General features: G+C 34.2%; 1 protein-coding gene across 13 annotated transcripts in view; it reads right to left on the bottom strand.

Annotated features, from left to right (window-relative positions):
- TRIQK (triple QxxK/R motif containing) overlaps positions 1 to 20,110 on the bottom strand; it is a 101,936-nt gene that overhangs the window by 61,511 nt on the left and 20,315 nt on the right. For 3 of the 13 annotated variants that reach the window (XM_082722890.1, XM_082722896.1, XM_082722895.1), the window contains one exon: positions 18,052 to 18,175. The exons of 9 other annotated variants lie outside the window; for them this stretch is intronic. In XM_082722890.1, the coding sequence (XP_082579016.1) occupies positions 18,052 to 18,069 (18 nt within the window). In that variant the 5' untranslated portion in view covers positions 18,070 to 18,175. Of the gene's footprint in view, positions 1 to 5,495; positions 5,646 to 18,051; positions 18,176 to 20,110 lie in introns of those variants that run through there. One more of the 13 variants, XM_082722892.1, reaches the window with a different exon arrangement.

The raw sequence follows: 20,110 nt of genomic DNA, 5'->3' as shown, positions 1-20,110 counted from the left end.
TCTTCAGGACTTTTCAGATTAAAGAGAGTGTTTTTGTTTTTAATATCCTTTCTTAACCTGAATTTTACACAGCAATTTGCCACACGTATTTTTAAATACAATATGTGACCTTTAAAAACAAACAAAGGTAATGCAATATCCTATCACATTCTGACCAAGTTACTTTATTGCTCATTTATACCTTTTTTATGAAATCCAGAAAGAACAAGTAAAGAAATAAGAAACCTGAAGCCTCCACATATGTCTCTGCTTCCAGAAAAAGCATTCAATCCAGACTGTAACATTTAAATATAGATCAAAACACAGGTTATTAAAAAATTCAACCCATGACCACAGAAAATATAATCATCTCAGTTTTTAAGGCTAAAAGACCCTTCCTTAAGAAAATTCTTACTTTAGTATGAAGTTATAAATAGGCAGAAGATCTGCCTATTTGTTTATGACTAGATGAGAATTGAGAACCAATCATAAAAATAAAATATTATGCTGATGTTGGGATGAACAAAGTAGTGAATAAATAAAGAAGGCACTTGTCCCTGATCTGATGCATTCATTATTCCCAAACTGATGGTTTAAAAACTCAAAGCTGATCATGAAAGCAACATATTTAAGTCATCCAAATAATGGCCCATTTCCCAGATAAAACTCTTAATATACAGAACCATTAATAACACAACTTTTTCATGTGTTCCTTACTCATGTTCTGGTGCACTATCAAATTCAGATTTTAGTTCCATGATTTTGACAAGTTCATTCACATTTTTATGGATTTACTCATGCTCTACTACGTACTTTAAGTGTCATTTCCATATTCCCCCACTTGTAGAATCTGTATTTTAATATTTCAAGCAAAAGCACATGATTCAGATAGCCAGAGATAATTCTCCACACTTAAGGAAATGAAAAAAATAAGTAGTTTAGGAGACAATCTAAGTGTGACACAGTAGACAATGTACACTTTGACATAAATATAATATCAAAATAATTATTACAAGCAGGAACAAATTCCTGTTGTGTAAAACTGGAGAGCTAACCAGTGGTCTTCTTAATGTTTTCAGGGATCAAAGTGACTACCTACCTCATCTTCACTTTATTAATTTCCTTTACAGCTGCAGAAAAAAATATGTCAAAATTTGAATATGTGAAAAAGTGATTCTTAAGATCCTGATAACTATGCAACACTGATATAAAAATTCATAAGAAAAGAAACTACAAAATAGTTAGCTATGTAACCCTCAAAAGTCATATACCAGGAAAGGAATCTTAGTTGTTGGGACTCATCCTTCAGCCATATGAGGGAACTAAAATGAATACAGTATTAACAAACAGTGCTGGAACAACTGTATATCCTTATGGGAAAACAAAGCCAAAATTAGACCCCTATCTCACACCACATATAAAAATCAATTGAGGATAGGGGCACCTGGGTAACTTAGGTGGTTAACCATCTGCCTTTGGCTCAGGTCATGATCTCAGGGTCCTGGGATCAAACCCCATGTCTGGCTCCCTACTCAGTGCAGAGCCTGTTTATCCCTCTACTTCTGCCCCTCCCACTGCTCATGCTCACTCAAATAAATAAATAAAAATAAATTGAGGTTAGATCATAGACCTACACAAAAGAGCTAAAACAATAAAGTTACTAGGAAAAAAGATTATCTTTATGACCTTCGTCATGTAGGCAAATATTTCTCAGAAAACACGGTATAGACTATAAAGGAAAAAAAAAAGAGGATGTACTGAACTTCATCAAAATTAGTTTTTGTTCACCAAAGATACAAGGAAGAAAAAAGAAAATAAATATGTAATTTATAGACAGTTTGTAAATATTCATAATAGCTGTATCTGAAAAAAGAAATTGCGCCCAGGATGTATAAAGAACTACTCAGTAATATACAACATACAACCCAATTTTAAAAAACAGGATGAAAGACTTGAACAGCAACTTCATCAAAGAAAATACACAGATGACAAATAAGCACATGAAAAAGCTCAATACCATTATTAGTCAGCAAAATGCAAATTAAAATAAGAATTAAAATATCACTACACCCACTAGAATGGTTCAAATAAAGCTTTCCTATACAAAATATTGGGAGGATGTGGAGCAACTGAACTTCTAGTACATTGCTGATGGGAGTGTAAAATCACAACCACTTTGGAAAATTGGCAATTTCTTACAAAGTTAACTGCTAGCAATTCCACTCCTAGGTATTTATCTAAGAGAGATAAGTACACACACCCACAAAAAAGCTTTGTACAAGTATATTCATAGTATTTTTATTCATAATAGCCAAAAATTGGAAATAACCCTCATGTTGATCAACAGAAGAACTGATAAACTGGTTTATTCATACAGTGTAATATTACTCAGCAAAATACTACTACTAATAATACTGATAATATGCAACAATGGAGATAAATCTCAAAAACAGTGTGCTGAGGGAAAGAAGCAATGGCTCCTTTAGAACTAAATCGAGTGAGTATTTATCAGTTTTATGTGCCCTTGTAACATCATTTAACAACAGTGATACCTGCCTTTTTGTTGAAACACTCATTAAAACACTTACTTCCCATGGGTGAAGGAATATATAAGAGGTAAGAAAGCAGAGATGGAAAGCATAGACAAATTTATTACAAAATAAGTAAAGGGAAGGGGAAAGAGGATATTACTCAGAGGAAGGGATAGGTTAAGGAAGACTTTTTGTTATACTTTGGTTTTACTCATGAGGGCTTGTTTTTGAAGGCAGATGGAAACTGGAGTCTGTCTAAATAAGTGGGAGCCAATAGAAAGTGAGGAGTTGGAAAGACAGAAAAAAAAATTAAAAAATGATTTTCAAGTCAGTAGGAAGGGATAGAATTCAGTGCACACTAGAAGTAGTAATCACAGCAAACTACTTCTTTCACTTTAACACTAGAGAGGAAAAAAGGATGGGTAAGATTAATTAAGTTTTGAGGTTTGGTAGTCCAAAGAAGAAGAAGTTCCACCTGGCAGCTCCACGTTCACTATGAAGTAGGAGGCATGATTATCTTCTAAGAGTGATATGAAAGGTAGAGACTTCGGAAATTTGAGTGCAGAGGCTTGAATTTAAGCTGGGGAAAATTTATGCAGGAGCAAAATAGAAAGGGCTGTCCAAGGAAAACAGGATTAATGAGAAACACTATGAGATCGAATTAATTTGGTAACTATGAATCCATGGTAGCATTAAACTACATGATTGAAAATAGCATGCTATGGTTTCCTTTGGTTTGGTTTTCCTGAGTGTTCGGCTGCTCACTTCTGGCTTTGGGAAGGGACAGATACCCCGATTAAGTAAAGTTTAGCTGCTCACTTCTGGCTTTGGGAAGGGATAGATACCTCGATTAAGTAAAGTTTAGGACTTCCCAGAGAGGCATGACAGAAGGGCAAAAAAAAGTACTCTGTAAAGTGGATAAAGTTTAAAAAGTTTAAAGTTAGGGTACTCTGTAAAGTGGATAAAGTGATGTGCCATGGCGTCTAAAGCCAGAGAAGGAAGTGAAGACAGCAGAAGGTGTAGAGTTAAGCAGAAAGTGAGCCAATTTGGGGGCTTAAAAATTTGGATGAGATCAAATAACCAGTTTGGGGAAGAAAAGAACTAGACTTTCTTTGACTGGAGAACTAAAGAGTATCGTGTGATTGATGCTGTTACTGCGATGCAGCAGGTTATGATCCAGAGTGACTAAAGTAATAGGAAAACAGCATGACAGACAAGGAAATGAGGGCCAGGATAATACAAACATCACACCTGTGGATAGTGAAGGCACCCGGGATGGTCGAAGGGTTTGGGCTAAGGCAGAAAGACTCTAAGTTAGGAAGATGGAGGAGTGACCTGGATATCCACACTTAACAGCAATAAGGAGATTGAGGTGACTATAGTCAAATGGAATCAACTACAAAGGAGCTAGGTTTCTTGTTTCATTTGTCTTGTTCGTTTTTATATGCTTGAAAAGTAAATGCCCTAGGAGCAACAATAAGAAAATAAAAAGATACCAGACTTTTAATCCACAGGTATGTGGAGAATTAAAGAAAGAAGAGACTTAAGTGGAGACTTAAGAAGGCTTTATGTAAATGGTGTATTAATGTCAAGAGGTAAAAGTGATAATCAATGAAGTGCTTGAGAATGGATATGGTTCAAGAGGGATATAAAAAAAAAAAAATGGAAGAAAGAGAATAGCAATAGACTGGTCCAGTAAAAGAATAAAAATAAACCACAGAAAAACATGGGCATATGTGTTCAGGGGAGAACAAAAAGTTAAATGCGTCAGCTTGGACAGCAAATAAAGATAACAGAAATGCGCCATATCTTGAATTAGGTTATCTCAAAACTGCATCGAGTACTCAGGCCTCTTCAGGAGTCAGCTGCGGCCTGGGTAAAATGAGGAACTCCCACTTCCTCTGGGAAGGTTCAGCTGGCTGGATCTGAACACTTTGGAAGAAAGACCCAGGTCTGTAGAGTCTACTTAGGTACCAACTTACCAGGAGCAACTAGAGGCTCCAGGTCAGCACTTATCAAAAATGCTGTCCATCCAACACCAACATAAGGAGTTGTGTGGGATCAAAATGCAGACTCCCCCATCATAGTCCTAGTGAATCAAAAGCTCAAGGACTCAGGTCCACAAATCTCCAGGGGGTTTTGGTGGTGTTGTTTTGTTGTTGTTGTTGTTGTTGTTCTTGGTTTTTTGGTCTTTAATGTTTAAGAATCACTACTTTTTTTTTTTTTTTTTTTAATCAGCTTATAGGAAATTCTGTGCACTAGCATTTGAGAAACGCTGCTGGAAGTAGATGGAAGGCCTCAGCAGGGGCTGTGAGATCCTTCAGCCTCTTTGGTGGAAGATGAATAAGGCAGTATGACAAAGCTGAAGAAGCTTTTAAAAAATCAGCTGAAACTGCAGACTTTTTCTAAATTCAATAGGAAACCATAGAGGGTATTGGGCAATCAGGTAATCAAATCAAATACTTTTTAGTATGTTTATTAAAGACTAGAAGGTTAGAAGATAATAAACAAGCTTAAAACAAATCTAGGTACTTTCCAAAGGCAATCTACTAAGAGAGCAATACTTAGTAGAAAAGAAGAGACATTTGGTGATTGACGTTTCAGAATTTGGGAAGAGCAGAAAGGGGGTATGAGGAAGAGGAAAAGTTGAAGATAACAGTGCTTTTAAACTAGAATGATAATTAAGATACAAAGTCCTAGGACTCATTATTCAAAGAACCCAGTCAGTAAGGTTGAGGAAAGACCAAGGAAACTGAATTTTTAACAAGCACCAACTCCCTGCCAACATTTTCAATCTCAGTAGGTACATGGACCACACTTGGCAAAATATTCAGCTAGAAGGATGGTATGTCATTAGCAAAAATAGGTAATATAAGGAGTAATAGGGAGAAATAAATAAGGGGTAAGTGATGAGGGTAAGAGTATTAGAAATATACATTCTAAAATGTTTATAACTGCTGTAAGAAAACAAGGCTCTTGGGGCACCTGGGTGGCTGGGTTGTTAAGCCTCTGCCTTCGGCTCAGGTCTTGATCTCGGGGTCCTGGGATGGAGCCCCATATCAGGCTCTCTGCTCAGCGGGGAACCTGCTTCTCTCTCTCTCTCTGCCTGCCTCTCTGCCTGCTCGTGATCTCTGTCTGTCAAATAAATAAATAACATCTTTACAAAAAAAAAAAAAAAGAAAGAAAAAGAAAAAGAAAACAAGGCTCTTGTTTTTCCTGAAACCTCATAGAATTGGTTTATATAAACATAATTGTATCACTAATTCCCTGGCCTCCATCAAAAAATACTCACAAATATTTTACTTACTTTTATTTTAATGCATTTTTAATGCACAGATTGTTGTGGCATCTGGACACATGACATACTTGAAAACAACACATTAAATTTATACAGCCTAGAATAGACAAAAAGCTGCCTTGCGTGTACCATCAACAATGCTCATCACTGGGGGAAGGGGCACTACCGTAGCAGGGTCCCATGAAATTATTATTTTTTAAATTCTGAACTTTGCACAAATATCAAAGGAATAAACACTTCAAATGTGAGAAGGAGAGAATTTCTACCAAGTAAGTGACCATGTTCCTAATTGGAAAATGATCATTACTTTTACAGAGTTTAAATTCAGCAAAATGGGAAACGTACTTCAGTTAATTTTTTGCATTATATTTGCAAAAGAAGATAGGTTAGTTAAACAGGATTTGTAGGATTGTAGGATTGATCTACAATATAACTTTTAATGGTCAATAAAGGGTCATTAGTAATATAAATTATACTATCTTTCAAATAAAAGATTTTATATAATCGTTTCTCGGCATTTCAACTAAGATCAAGTGAAATAAAGGATTTTATTATGTCAACTTTACTGTCAAAAATTTCTAAGGTTACAATAATATGGTATCATATAAATAGAACAGCAAACCCTGTTTTACTAATTACAAAGTGACGACAGAAGAGACACATATCCAACCATACTGAAAAAGCCAAGACATCTGCAATTCTAGTATAAAACCAGTAAGGCCCGCAGCATGTACCACTGCACGCTAAGAGCTTAATGAGTCACGAGGAATGAGAAGAAGAAAGTCTATGTTTGGCTTCAATGATCCCGAGGTAGAGAAAAGGCAGTTTCGTGTCTATTTTGGCTGTTAACTAATACACCTTCACTGTTTCTTCTGATGAGACAAAGATTAATTGAAAATGGGATTATAGATCTAAAGGTCACAAGCCTTGATATTTCAATACTTATAATCCCTTTAAACTGGTTATTTTAAGAGAATTATATGAAACCCAAGATTGTTTCAGTTATCATACAGATAATAAAAAGTTTTATTCTGTCCAGATGGTACCAAAAACTGGTGGCTAAAGGATGAAGGAAAACAATAATTTCTAGATGCAAACATCTCAGATGGCATTTATTCTCATCTCTGTAATTCCTAAGTAGACAGATATATATCTATTTTATCATAATTTCTCAATACAAACTCCCTTTTCTTGGTTCTCAAGTGATATTAGTGAATTCTTATGATTCAGAACTTTCAATAAGTTACCAGAGACAAAGGTTTACTGACAAAAAGTATATATTTTTTTCTATTTAGCCCAAGTGTTTAAACACATTTCACTGAGAACATCCAAATAACATATCTGTGTTCAGTGTAGATGAAACATTCTGTTACACTCTAACTCTAACAAAATCACAATAACCAAGTCTGACTTATTTGAAGTTAAAAGTTTTTATTTTTCTTAGTTTGCATGTATTTTACATCAAAGCAAATGTGAACCAAGTTCCCCAAATATGGTCATTTTAGGACAATATATAACAACTTTGGGAAGTCTACTGAAAAGCTTTTCTGAGTCTCTACATGTGCCTTGTTGATCTCTTAAATAGAACTTGAATATGTCATTCCCAATGTTACTTGACCAAATTTTCACATTTTGCATATTATCATCTCATGAAGCCTCCATTTCATGTAAAGTTTGGTGAAAGAGAGGTATTATTAGAAAGCTGATTTAGAAGAATTATAAGGGAAATGAATAAGCAAGCATATGGTTCATGAATAAAAGATGTTAAGAACTGGCTAAGAGACATGCTTATCAGCTCCCCAGCTTCAGATAGGAAAGGAATATTCTGGCAACAGAGACCTAGTATAGGATGACCATATAATTCACCATCCAAGCCAGAACACCTTGAGAGTGAAAGGGTACTCTATGACACCAGGACAGCAAGTATAAACCAGGACTGCTCTGGGCCAACTCCTGCCCCAATATACTCTTGCCCTAACTACAAAGAACACAAGTACAATTCACAACACACTGTACCTCAACTAATTTTGGTAATTCATTAGGTATTGCAGTAGAAGGAAGGAAAGGGACATCTTCTGGAAAAATCCCATTTAAGGAAACAAATTATTATTTTAAACAATACTTGCTGCAGATATGGCAATACCACAATATCGGATTATACTGTGAGACAAGCTGTCCTCATTTATGAATCTCTCTGTGACATGTGGCACTACTGAGTATTTGGCTTGAAACTAAGTTGTTGGTTTCCCAGCTAGCACTGTCCCAATTTTCCTCCTTTCCATCTTGATTTTCTCTTGACCATCTTCATATGCACTCTTTCTCAGGTTGCCTGTTAAACACTGGATGAACTCCCCATAGTTCATCCATTCCACATGTGCTCTCCTTGGGTACCTCATTCCTTTGAATATATGTATCAAGAACCTGGCTTCTTTGATCATACATCCAGCATTCTTCTGAGTATGACCAATGTGAATTTCTCATTTGTCCCAACGACTGACTTGTTTTTTTTCTATGTTCTATCTCATTTATTTTTTAACTAAACTCAAGGAATGTCACAGAAGCAGTGTTGTTTTCTTCTCATTGCATTATTTTCCTCAATTGGTAGTGTTAACTTTATCACTTGATTAAGGTGATAATCTACCTGCTTTCCCCACTGTGAATTTAGTTTTTTCCTCTTTGTAATTAATAAGTATTTGGTTGGGAGTACTTTGAAATTATATAAATATTCTGTTCTTCTCAAATTTGCAACTAGTTTAGGATTTATTGATGCTTCATGCTGAATTAATTATACTCATAGAGTTGTCAAATGATGATTTTCTAATTTCATCATTCCTTCTACATTTATTAGCTCATATTCTATGGTATTAAAAAGTATTTCCTTCTTCCTATTTATTTATTCATTTCTGTGTTTATAGCAGTATATACTCACTTGTAAATTGCTATTTTGTTCAACAGGTCAAAATTCATATATATCACTTGTTTATTTTGATGCTCAGGTTGTCCTGGGTTTAGCCAATGAAAGGTCCTTCAAGTGGTTTATATCGTTTTGACATATTGCCATCATTTTTTAAACACCTGTTATTTTCTGGCACAAGAAAATATTCAAGGTTCATCTTATACTCTCTGTGATCCTGCCCTGGAATCTGTCATTTCTCCCATGAGCCCAGTTACCTTTCAGTGAAGAACAGTATTTAGACATCAAGATCTGGGGACAGGATATGCTCCTTGCTAACGAGGGATACCATTTCTAAGCTTGTCAGTGCACAGAGCTAGGGAACATATGTACTGGCATGAAGTCAGTGCTTCCAACTTCCAACCCAATGCCGCACAATTCATTGTAATTTTTCCCTTTCTACATTTATATTTATAACTTTCTTTTCTAACAGTAAAAAACCTATCAGCATTACTATCAAGGAAATTTGTCATATTTAATTTTTTGTTTAATATTTTGTAATAAAAAGTTAATACCTAAGATTTTCAACTTGTAGATCACCTAAAAAACAATATACAAAAGCCCATTTGAACTAAATCTAATAAGTAACTAACCTATGCTAATGTAGACCAACTTGAGAGAAACAGTAATCTCGAATATCAAATCCCCCACAGATGTCAATCAATCACATTACTTTATGCCTTACAGACAAGTGCTCCACTCTATGGCAAGAAAAATGAGACTGCTCTTAAAACAACTAGGCTTATCCCTAAAGATGGCCATGGGGTCTACTTCTCATAAGCATACGTCTGCATATGGGAAAAATAGCTAGTGTAATAAAATCAAGGTTCTTTGAAGATAAGGATTAATGGAATTCTAAACAGACAACTAAAAGTGTTGTTTCAATAAGATTAACCATAAAAAAGAAATAGATTGCATATATTGAATTGCTAACATCAGATCTATAAAGATCTACATTGTGCAATTACTTGTATGTATATGGATTCATCACTTATTCTAAAATTGGAAAATGATAGTTTTCACACTTCTTTTTATTAAGTCTTTTATTTTAATTTCAGTATAGTTAACATACAGTGCTTTATTACTTTAGGTGTATAATATAGTGATTCAGCAATTCCCTACAATAGTCAGTGCTCATCAAAAATGTACTTTTTAATCCCCATCACCTATTTTACCCATGCCCCTAACCACCTATCCTCCGATAACCATCAGTTTATAATTCAGAGTCTGATTTTTTGTTTCTCCCTCTCTTTTTTCCCTTTGCTCACTTGTTTAGTTGCTTAAATTCCACATATGAGTGAAATCATATGGTATTTCTTTCCCCGAATGGCTTACTTTTCTTAGCATTATAATCTGTACTTCCATCCATATTGTTGCAAATGGCAAGATTTCTTTCCTTTTTTATGACTGAATAATGTCCCATTTGTAATACATACCACTTCTTCTTTATCCATTCAGCTATTCATGGATATCTGGGCTGCTTCCATAATTCGGTTATTGTAAATAAAGCTACTATAAACATAGGGGTGCATACCATCCTTTGAATTAGCGTTTTTATACTTTTTTTGGTAGTACAATCACTGAATCATAGGGTAGTTCTATTTTTAATTTTTTGAGGAATCCCCATACTGTTTTCCACAGTGGCTATACCACGTTACATTCCCACCAACAGTGCAAGAGGGTTCCTATCTCTCCCCATCCTTACCAACACTTGTTTCTTGTGTTTTTTATTTTAGCCACTCTGACAGGTGTGAGGTGATATCTCACTGTAGTACTGATTGGCATTTCTCTGATTATGAGTGATGTTAAGCATCTTTTCATATGTCCGTTGGCCATCTATATGTCTTCTTTGGAGAAATGTCTGTTTATGTCTTACTTGTTTTTCAGGTGTTGAGTTGAATAAGTTCTTTATATATTTGGATACTAACACTTTATTGGATATGTCATTGGCAAATATCTTCTCCCATTTATTAAGTTTTCTTTTAGTTTGTGGCAATTATTTTTGGCAATTATCACTTATGCTAATTATTAGTCATTTTGATGTATATGACCTATCTCAAGTAATTAGGTTTTCAAATTCAAGAAAAACATCCTGGGAAAAGTCACTTAAGAGCAAAAATATGACTTCGCTTATATGTAGAATCTAAAAAAAAAAAAAAAAAAAAAAAAAAAAAGAACCAAAAAACTGAAAAAAAAAAAACCAGAAACCAACTCATAGATAAAGAGAACAAACAGTTATTTGCAGAGAAAAGGGGGCACGGCCAAAATAGATAAAGGAAATTGAGAGATACAAACATTAAATTATAAAATAATTAAATCATGAGGAGGAAAATACAGCATAGGGAATATAGTCCATAGCATTATAATAACAGTATATGGTGACAGACAGTACCTACACTTATCATAGTGAGTACTGTATATTACATAGAACTGCCAAATCACTATATTGTACAAGTAAAAACAATATAACATTGTATGTTAACTATATTGCAATAATAGAAAGGTTTTAAAAACTTCAAAAAAAAATCAGCTAGATTTTTCTTTCTCTCTCCTTCTCTTTGGCTAACTACTTTAGGAAAAGCAAACTGGAAAAGAAAATTCTAGTTTGGTACATGGATAGTTTCTAAGAAACATCAATGTTAGTGTACCAGACCAGAACATACAAAACTTGAGTTGAGCCCAGTCTTTAAAAAAAAAAAAAACAAACAAACTGCATGGCCTTGACAAACCATGCTATTTCCCTTCTTAAATGATTCCTAAATTTCCTTCAAATTAAGACAAACTAGTGTACATGATCATATGTATCAGGTTAAGAATAATTATTTTCATGCCTAGAAACAAATCTTAGAAACAAACAAATTAGAGAAGCCCAATAATAATACTATATATTTTTAAACATATCTTTTAAAACCAATGAAAGATCTGTTCACTGAGGTAAAGTTTATCTGAGTATATAAGAGGAAATAAACATCTCAAGGCAGCCATCAGAAAGCTCTTTATGGTTATTTTGTTTCTAATAGTTTCATAATTCTGTATGACTTACTAAAAAATAGCTTTATTAGTAAATAACTGGCAAAAGTGTAAAAATAACTAGTATACATCCAATTTCATAAAAGTTGCGTTAAATGCATTCATTATTTTGATGTCTCATGTGATTATATCATTACCATTTTACTAATACAAGGATTTCTCAGACTGGTAGTTTCCAAACAGATTGTATTATTAAAACTTGTGTTTATAAACAATAATGCAAATTGCTCATTTTTAAAACCACCAAACTATACTGCCAGAGAAATACAATAAAAAGTATCGAGTTTAAAAACTGAGATACATGGTAAAAAATAAGACTCCTTTCCACACTTCTGCCAACCAGCTTACCTCCCAGGAGGCAACCATTTGCCTATTATTAGTGTATACTCCAGAGAGGCTGGATGTAGATGTAAACTGAATTATATCTCTGTGCATATATATGGGAATAAATAGAGTTACATATGTATATCTGTATATGTACACATAAATGTATGTAAATTATAGTATGTGAATTTTATGTGAATTATAATATGTAAATTCACATATATAGGTACACATATATTTATAACTTTTACCAAAGGATAGGATACTATGCATGCCATTCTGAAACTTTAAAAACAATCAATGTAATTTAGAGTTCCTTCCATGTATTAAGAATAAAGATATTTCTTCTTCTTTTTAAAAAAAAAAAAAAAAAAAAAAAACTGAGAAAATAGGTTAATGGGGAGAAGCACTGGGTTATTAACTAATATAATTCTGCTACATAGAAACAAGTATGCATTTTGCAAAAATGCAAAAGTCAATTTATTCTTTTTAAAAGATTTATTCTAATCTTGAGAGATTTAAAGAGAGATAGAGGAGGGGAGACAAAGGGAGGGATAGTCTTTTTTTTTTTTAAGATTTTATTTATTTATTTGACAGACAGAGATCACAGTAGGCAGAGAGGCAGGTAGAGAGAGAGGAGGAAGCAGGCTCCCGGCTGAGAAGAGAGCCCGACGTGGGGCTTGATCCCAGGACCCTGGGATCATGACCTGAGCCGAAGGCAGAGGCTTTAACCTCTGAGCCACCCAGGTGCCCCGGGAGAGAGAGTCTTAAGCAGACTCCATGCTGAGCGCAGAGCACGATGTGGGGCTCAATCCCATGACAGTGAGATCATTACCTGAGCCAAAACCAAGAGCTGATGCTTAACCAACTGTACCACCCAGATACCCCTAAAAGTACATTTATATGTTTTTATAGCAATTGATTGATAAAGAAAAAATACTCCAGATATGAATCAAAACACAAATGAGAAAACCATAAATTCTACTTTGTACTGGGATCTATCTTCCATTGCTTATTCCTTAATTCCTATTCTATCAAGTACATAATAATTTTTTTTTCTTTTAAGATTAACTTATTTATTCCAGAGTGAGAGAGAGAGAGAGAGAGAATGAGAGTGGGGGCAGAAGGAAAGAACCCCCGGGGCAGACTCCCTGCTGAATGTGGAGCCACACCACAGAGCTCTAGCCCATGACCTATGAGATCATGACCTGAACCAAAACCAAGAGCTCAAGGCTTAACTGACTGAGCTACCCAGGTGTCCCTGTATTGCCTTTTATAAAGCATTTCATTTAAAAAGATTTTAAAGTGGGATGCCTGAGTGGCTCAGTTGGTTGAGCGGCTGCCTTTGGCTCAGGTCATGATCCCAGCATCCTGGGATTGAGTCCCACATTAGGCTCCTTGCTCCACAGGGAGCCTACTTCTCCCTCTGCCACTCTGTCTGCCTGTGCGCGCTCTCTCTCTCTCTCTCTTACAAATAAATAAATAAAATCTTTAAAAAAAAAAAAAAGATGTTAAAGTACTGCTTGATAGTTGACCTAAGAGCATTCAGTTTCACAAAAGAGAAATAATTAAAGAAAAGCTATCAAAGTGAAAATATGGAAGATAGAGATTTGGAATGGTTAAAAAGCAATAAAAGACTTTACATTCCAGCAATGTTATAGATTATTGAGATTAAAACATTTATAGGGTTCTGAGAGTCAATTATCATATGGTTTCACTCACTTGTGGTGCATAAGGAATAACATGGAAGACATTGGGAGATAGAGAGAAGTGAGTTGGGGGAAATTGTAAGGGGAGAAAACCATGAGAGACTGTGGACTCTGAGAAACAAACTGAGGGTTTTGGAGGAGACCGGGGCTGGGAGGGTGGGTGAGACTGGTAGTAGGTATTATGGAGGGCACGCATTGCATGGAGCACTGGGTGTGGTGCATAAACAATGAATTCTGGAACACTGAAAATAAAAAATAAAAATAAAATAAAATAAAAACATTCATAGGGTTTTGTTTACATGAGTCTTTATGAAAACTGAACATCTAACACTCTTGTGCTATGTTGCTTTATATATTATTATTTATAATTTATGTATTATACATCAATGAAAGGTTACAAAACATATAGGATTCAGCTAACATAATACTTAAGAAGAAAGAAATTTAAATAAACAAGAAACTGAAAAAAGAGAACTAAAAAGAAAATACTAGGGGAAAAAAAGAGTAAAAAAGTCTCCCAAATTACAAGTGATAAAATAAGCTAAAAGCAATAAACAATGAAACAAAGACACAAAAAAGATGAGATGATCCACATAGACAAAAGTTTTTGAAAAATAAAAACATTAAACAAACTCTTGTGATAGAACAAGAAAAAAGATACAAAAGTATTAGAAATATATAAGGAAACATGGCTAAACATTCAGCAACTATTACTATTAATTAAGAAGAGGATATGGTAAAAAAAAATTCTTGTAAATAAAATTAAAAATTAAGATAAAATATCACTAATACCAGTTCAAGAAGTTAAAGGTAGCATAAATTGAATAGAATAAAAGTCATTTAAAGGAATCAATCAGTGTTTAAAATCTACCCTTAAAAATTAAAAGATATACACATAAAACAAAAGCAACAAGACTAGATAGGGGTTTTTTTGTTTGTTTGTTTGTTTTGTTTTTCTTTAAAGATTTTATTTATTTATTTGACAGACAGAGATCACAAGTAGGCAGAGAGGCAGGCAGAGAGAAAGGGGGAAGCAGGTGGAGAGCTGGATTCGTGTCTGGATCCTAGGACCTGAGATCATGAGATCTGAGATCATGACCTAATCTAAAGGCGGAAGCTTAATTAATCTACTGAGCCACCTAGGTGCCCCTAGATAGTTTTAAAGGTAAATTCTATTAACCATTCAAGAGACAGATAATCCATATAAACAAGCTGTTTTATAGAATGATAAGCTATTTTGAAAGATACAAATAGATACAACACTGCTCAACTCATTTCATGAGGCTAACAAATCCTTACAATGACAACAAGGCAAGGACATTATGAGAACGAGAAATCATAGGTCACACTGACTTATAAAAAGAGAGATAAAATCCTAAGTATAATATTGGAAAATAAATACAATATGTGTATATAATCATATAACAATGTTTACCACAATAGAGCTGGGCTAATAGCAAAAATTGAAAGTTTAACACTAGATAATACATTAGTAATATTCTCCATGTTAACTGATTTCAGCTGAAAAAAATTGGAAGTCCTCAACAGATACATGAAAAAAGTTATAATCAATATCCATTGATTCTTAAAGAGTGAGACAAAGAAGAAAAGAAGAGAAGGAGGAGAGAAAAGAGACAAAGCAGAAGGAGGGAAATAGCAATAGAAAAGAACCTTCTTACATTGTTGATGGTAGCAAACAGAAAAAGAAAATTATCCTTAATTGTGAAAAATCATGAACAAGACAATCACTATAATCAGAAATCCAGGTAATATAGAGAGACAAGGGGAGACAGGACATAGGAATTGAAAGAAAAAAAAAGTTATGAGTATGATTCACAATAATATATCACAAATAATATAACAAATTATTAGAATCAGTATAAGATTTTTTCATAAGAGCTCAGCAAAGTTACAATTTATAAAAACTATATACAAAAATCATAAATTACTGTAGCAATAAAAATTTTTAAACATCTATAAATACCATGAATACATAAAAATATATGCAACTTCTTACAGAACTTTTTTAAGAGAATAGATTATTACAATAAAATAAGAGCAGTAGTTAATGGGCATTTTGGGGAGAGCTACAGAATATCCAATAAAATCCAAAATATGTATGTGTCAGAAACATCAGTTTCACTGTTAGTTATATGAACTAGTGAAACATCCTCTATGTAAACAAAACACTCAAAAAGCTATTTAACGATAGCAAAAATTTTAAAAACTTGGAAAAAAAGTCCAAAGTTCTGTATGTACATCATAATTCATTCATCAGTGAAATATAATGAGGTTAAAATGTGTAGGCATTGAAGGACACTTGGATGGTTGGATGGTTCAGTGTGTTGAGGCCCCCCTTCTTAGTTTTGGCTCAGGTTGTGGGATCTATCCCACTTGGGGCTCTGCATTCACTACAGGGTCTGCTTGGGATTCTTTCTCCCTACCTCTCCTTCCCTCTCTGCTCTCCCCACTTCCCATTCACTCTCTCTTTCTCTCTAAAATAAATAAATAAACAAAATCTTTTTAAAAAATCTGTGGACAGAGATAAATTTACATAAGGTTTTAAAACATTCAAGGGCCGCCCAGGTGGCTCAGTCAGCTAAGGATCTGCTTCAGCTCAGGTCATGATCTCAGCATCCTTGGATCAAACCCCAAGTAGGTCTCCCTGCTCAGTGGGTAGTCTACTTCTCCCTCTCCCACTGCCCCACCCCCCTGTTCATGCTCTCCCTCTCTCTCTCTCAAATAGATAAAAAAAAAAAAAAAAATTCAAATTAATAGCTGATACTACTTAAGGAAAATATACAATATATATATTTTTTCATGTTTCTTAATAATAAACATCAAAATATCAAATTCTTTGGTTATCTGGTGGAAACAAGAAAGACATACAACTGAGAATGCTTGCACAGAGGTATTTAATTGGATCGATCTGTGCATAGCATACAGTTGGGTCTTGCTTTTTTACCCAGTCTGAAAATATTTGGCTTAAACAGAGTGTTAAGGGGGGACCTGGGTGGCACAGTTGGTTAAGCAACTGAGTGGTTTGGCTCAGCTCATTATCTCAGGGTCATGAACTTGAGTCCCGCATCAAGCTCCCCACTTGGCACAGAGTCTGTTTGAGTTTCTCTCTCCCTCTGCCCCTCTCCCCTCTCAAATAAATAAATAAAACATTTTATTTATTCATAAATAAATATATATATATATATATATATATATATATATAAATGGAGTGTGAGAATCACTTTATTTAATAGAATTGTTTGTGTTTATATCTACTATCATGAAATTTATGTTCTATTCTTTTCCTTGTTCTTTACTTTCTGCTTTGCAATTAATTGAACATATTTTAGTATTCTATTCTATCTTCCCTTTTAATTTGTAGTTATTCCTTCTTGTGTCATATTTTTAGTGGTTACTCTAGAATTTATAATGTCCTTATATTTCTTGTCACAGTCTATCTTCAAATAATCTGCTACTACTACAGTAAACTTCCATTTTCCTTCCCCAATCCTTTGGGACATTATTATGTCACGTTACATCTACATGTATAATAAATAAGCCATAGCCAATATATTTGCTTTAAACAAATATATTTTTCAAAGTTTTAAAAATGAGAAAAATGTTTTTCATATTTATCAACATATTTCCTATTTCCAGTTCTTTTTATTCATTCATAGATTGATGTTTAATTTTCCTTTTTTCTGAAGAACTTCCTTTAACATTTCTTGCAGTGTAAGTTTTTGGCAACAAATTCTCTCAGCTGGTTTTTTAGATACATAAGTATTTGTTTTGTCTTTCATGTTTAAAGAATATTTTTGCTGGGTATAGAATTTTTTTTTTCAGTACTTGAAATATGTCACTCCTTTGTCTTCTAGTTGGCATAGTATTGAAGAACATTCTTTAAATTAATTTTTTTCTTTACTTCATATAAATCCCCTGCTGTGACTATTTTAGATTTCTTTTATCCCTGTTTTCAACAATTTAATTTTGATGTGCTTAGGTGTCTGTTTATGTTTTATCCTAGTAGGGGGTCTTTGGACAGTTCAACTAGCCTTATCAGAGAACCTGGGTTCCACCCTACCCTGATCTTGCTAACAATGACAATAAGAAAATATTTTTGTAATATTTGTAATATAATTCTAATCTGAATTCTGCTGTAACTGTGAAATATAGACAACTAGCTTTTGTCTACACTAGTAAAGAATACTGACCTGGTTGAATACTCACATTTGAAAAGCAACACATCCATATGATCAATGTTCTTCAGTACAACTCTAAGACTCAATTAACAAAGGTATCCAACAGAATGATAGCTATTGTTTCTTATATTAATTTTGATTGAGTTATTTCCCTGTCAGTAAAAAAAAAAAAAAAAAAATGCAAATTTTGAAGAGACTCTAAGAACCAAGGAGAATACATTACCTAAAGATTAAATTTGACAAACATTCAATGAGTTCAAACTGTGGCTTAGGTTCTATCAAAGGCACCTTTACATGATAAAGAATTGTTAAAGATGTTATCCAGATGCAATTGCTATAAATCATCCTTAGACCCAACTTACATACTTCTCCATATTCACTGCCTACTATAGCCTCAGTCCTTGCTCAATGGTCAACACCAGCCAATACCTTCAACTCATCTTCTAACACCACTTTCTGTTTTGAGTTCCTCTAAGTGTAAGGGTAAATTACAGCTTCCACTACTACCTCCACTGTCACGGACATACATAATCCTACACCCACAGGAATCCTGGCTCCTCCCAACACTTCCAAGAGTCTAATGAAGCCACAGAGTACACATTGTGAGATTTGACTTCCCCAACAATGATCTGAAAAGTACAAGGACAATAATATACCACGAGATGAGCTTTGACCAATGGGAAACAAAAGATAGGAAGATGCAGGTAGATAAATTTCTTTCTTTCTCAGTTCAGATATATTGACCTTTGAACAACATGGGTTAGGGATGCCAACCCACAGTCAAAAATCCATGTATAACTTTTAATTCCCCCAAAACTTAACTACTAAAAGTTAACAGTTGAATGGAAGCCTTGCCAATAAAATAAACAGGATAAACAGTCAATTACCACAATTTTCTATGTTATATGTGTTATATACTGTATTCTTACCATAAAGATACAAAAAATACTATATTTATTGAAAAAAATCCACATATTTTAAATACACAGTTCAAACCCATGTTGTTCAAGAGTTAGCTGTAATTGGTTCTGTACAGCATGTCTGGAGATTTCCCACTTGACTAAAAAAAAGTCTATGTTTTCTAATGCAGCTGTGGCCAGCCCAGTAACCACCTTGTATTTGTCTTTCTTTATATGATTTTTGGTTTGTTTGTTTTTTTATCCCCCTAGTATTGTACCCAAGCTTAACCTGTACATCTAAATCTGATGACCTTATAATTCATTATTATATTCCTGTCACATCAATTCCTAAATATATTACAGCTTTTTGCGATTAACTGGGATACTGTGTGATTTCTTAAAAACAGTTGTGAATGTCAAACAGAGACCCAGAGTAACTTTGCCTAGAAATACACAAGCTGCTTTTCAAAAATAGGAACCTCAGTGTGTGGATTCCCTATGTCTATCCTATTCTAAAGGCAGATAAGAAAAACTATAATAGAAGCACCTGGGTGGCTCAGTGGGTTAAAGCCTTTGGCTCAGGTCATGATCCTGGGGTCCTGGGATCGAACCTGGTGGTGTCAGGATCTCTGCTCAACAGGGGGCCTGCTTCCCTTCCTCTCTCTCAGTCTACCTCTCCGCCTACTTGTGATCTCTATCTGTCAAATAAATAAATAAAATCTTAAAAAAAAAACTATGATAATAGTTGCAGAGATGTAGGAAGCGGTATGTCAAATGTAAATACAAAAATGTTAAGTGGGTATAGCAAGAAAGACCTCATATTGGCTACAAAAATAATGAGGTGATCTTGAGAACAGAATAAATCAAAGTTTGAGTATGGGCAGAACCTGTGAATATGATGAAATATAACTTCTATGATTATGTTAAATTAAATACCAAAAGAAGTTTCACAGATTTAATTAATGTCTATATCAGCTGACTTTAAAATAGGGATATTTTCAAACTGGGACTCTTCTAATAATAAGAGCACTTTAAATCTTGGTTTAGAGGTCAGACAAGTTAGAAAGATTCAAACTAAAAGGGATTTGATGCCTGAGAAATTCTCCACTGCTGGATAGGGCAATGTGGCAAGACATATGAGTGGCTTAAAGGAGCTAAGAGGAAAGGAGGATTTCAATCCTACAACCA

This window comes from Mustela nivalis (genome assembly GCF_964662115.1).
Source record: "Mustela nivalis genome assembly, chromosome: 2".
In the NCBI taxonomy this organism is placed as follows: domain Eukaryota; kingdom Metazoa; phylum Chordata; class Mammalia; order Carnivora; family Mustelidae; genus Mustela; species Mustela nivalis.
Note: the sequence above shows the minus strand (reverse complement) of the source record. Positions and strands in the feature narration are given on the sequence as shown.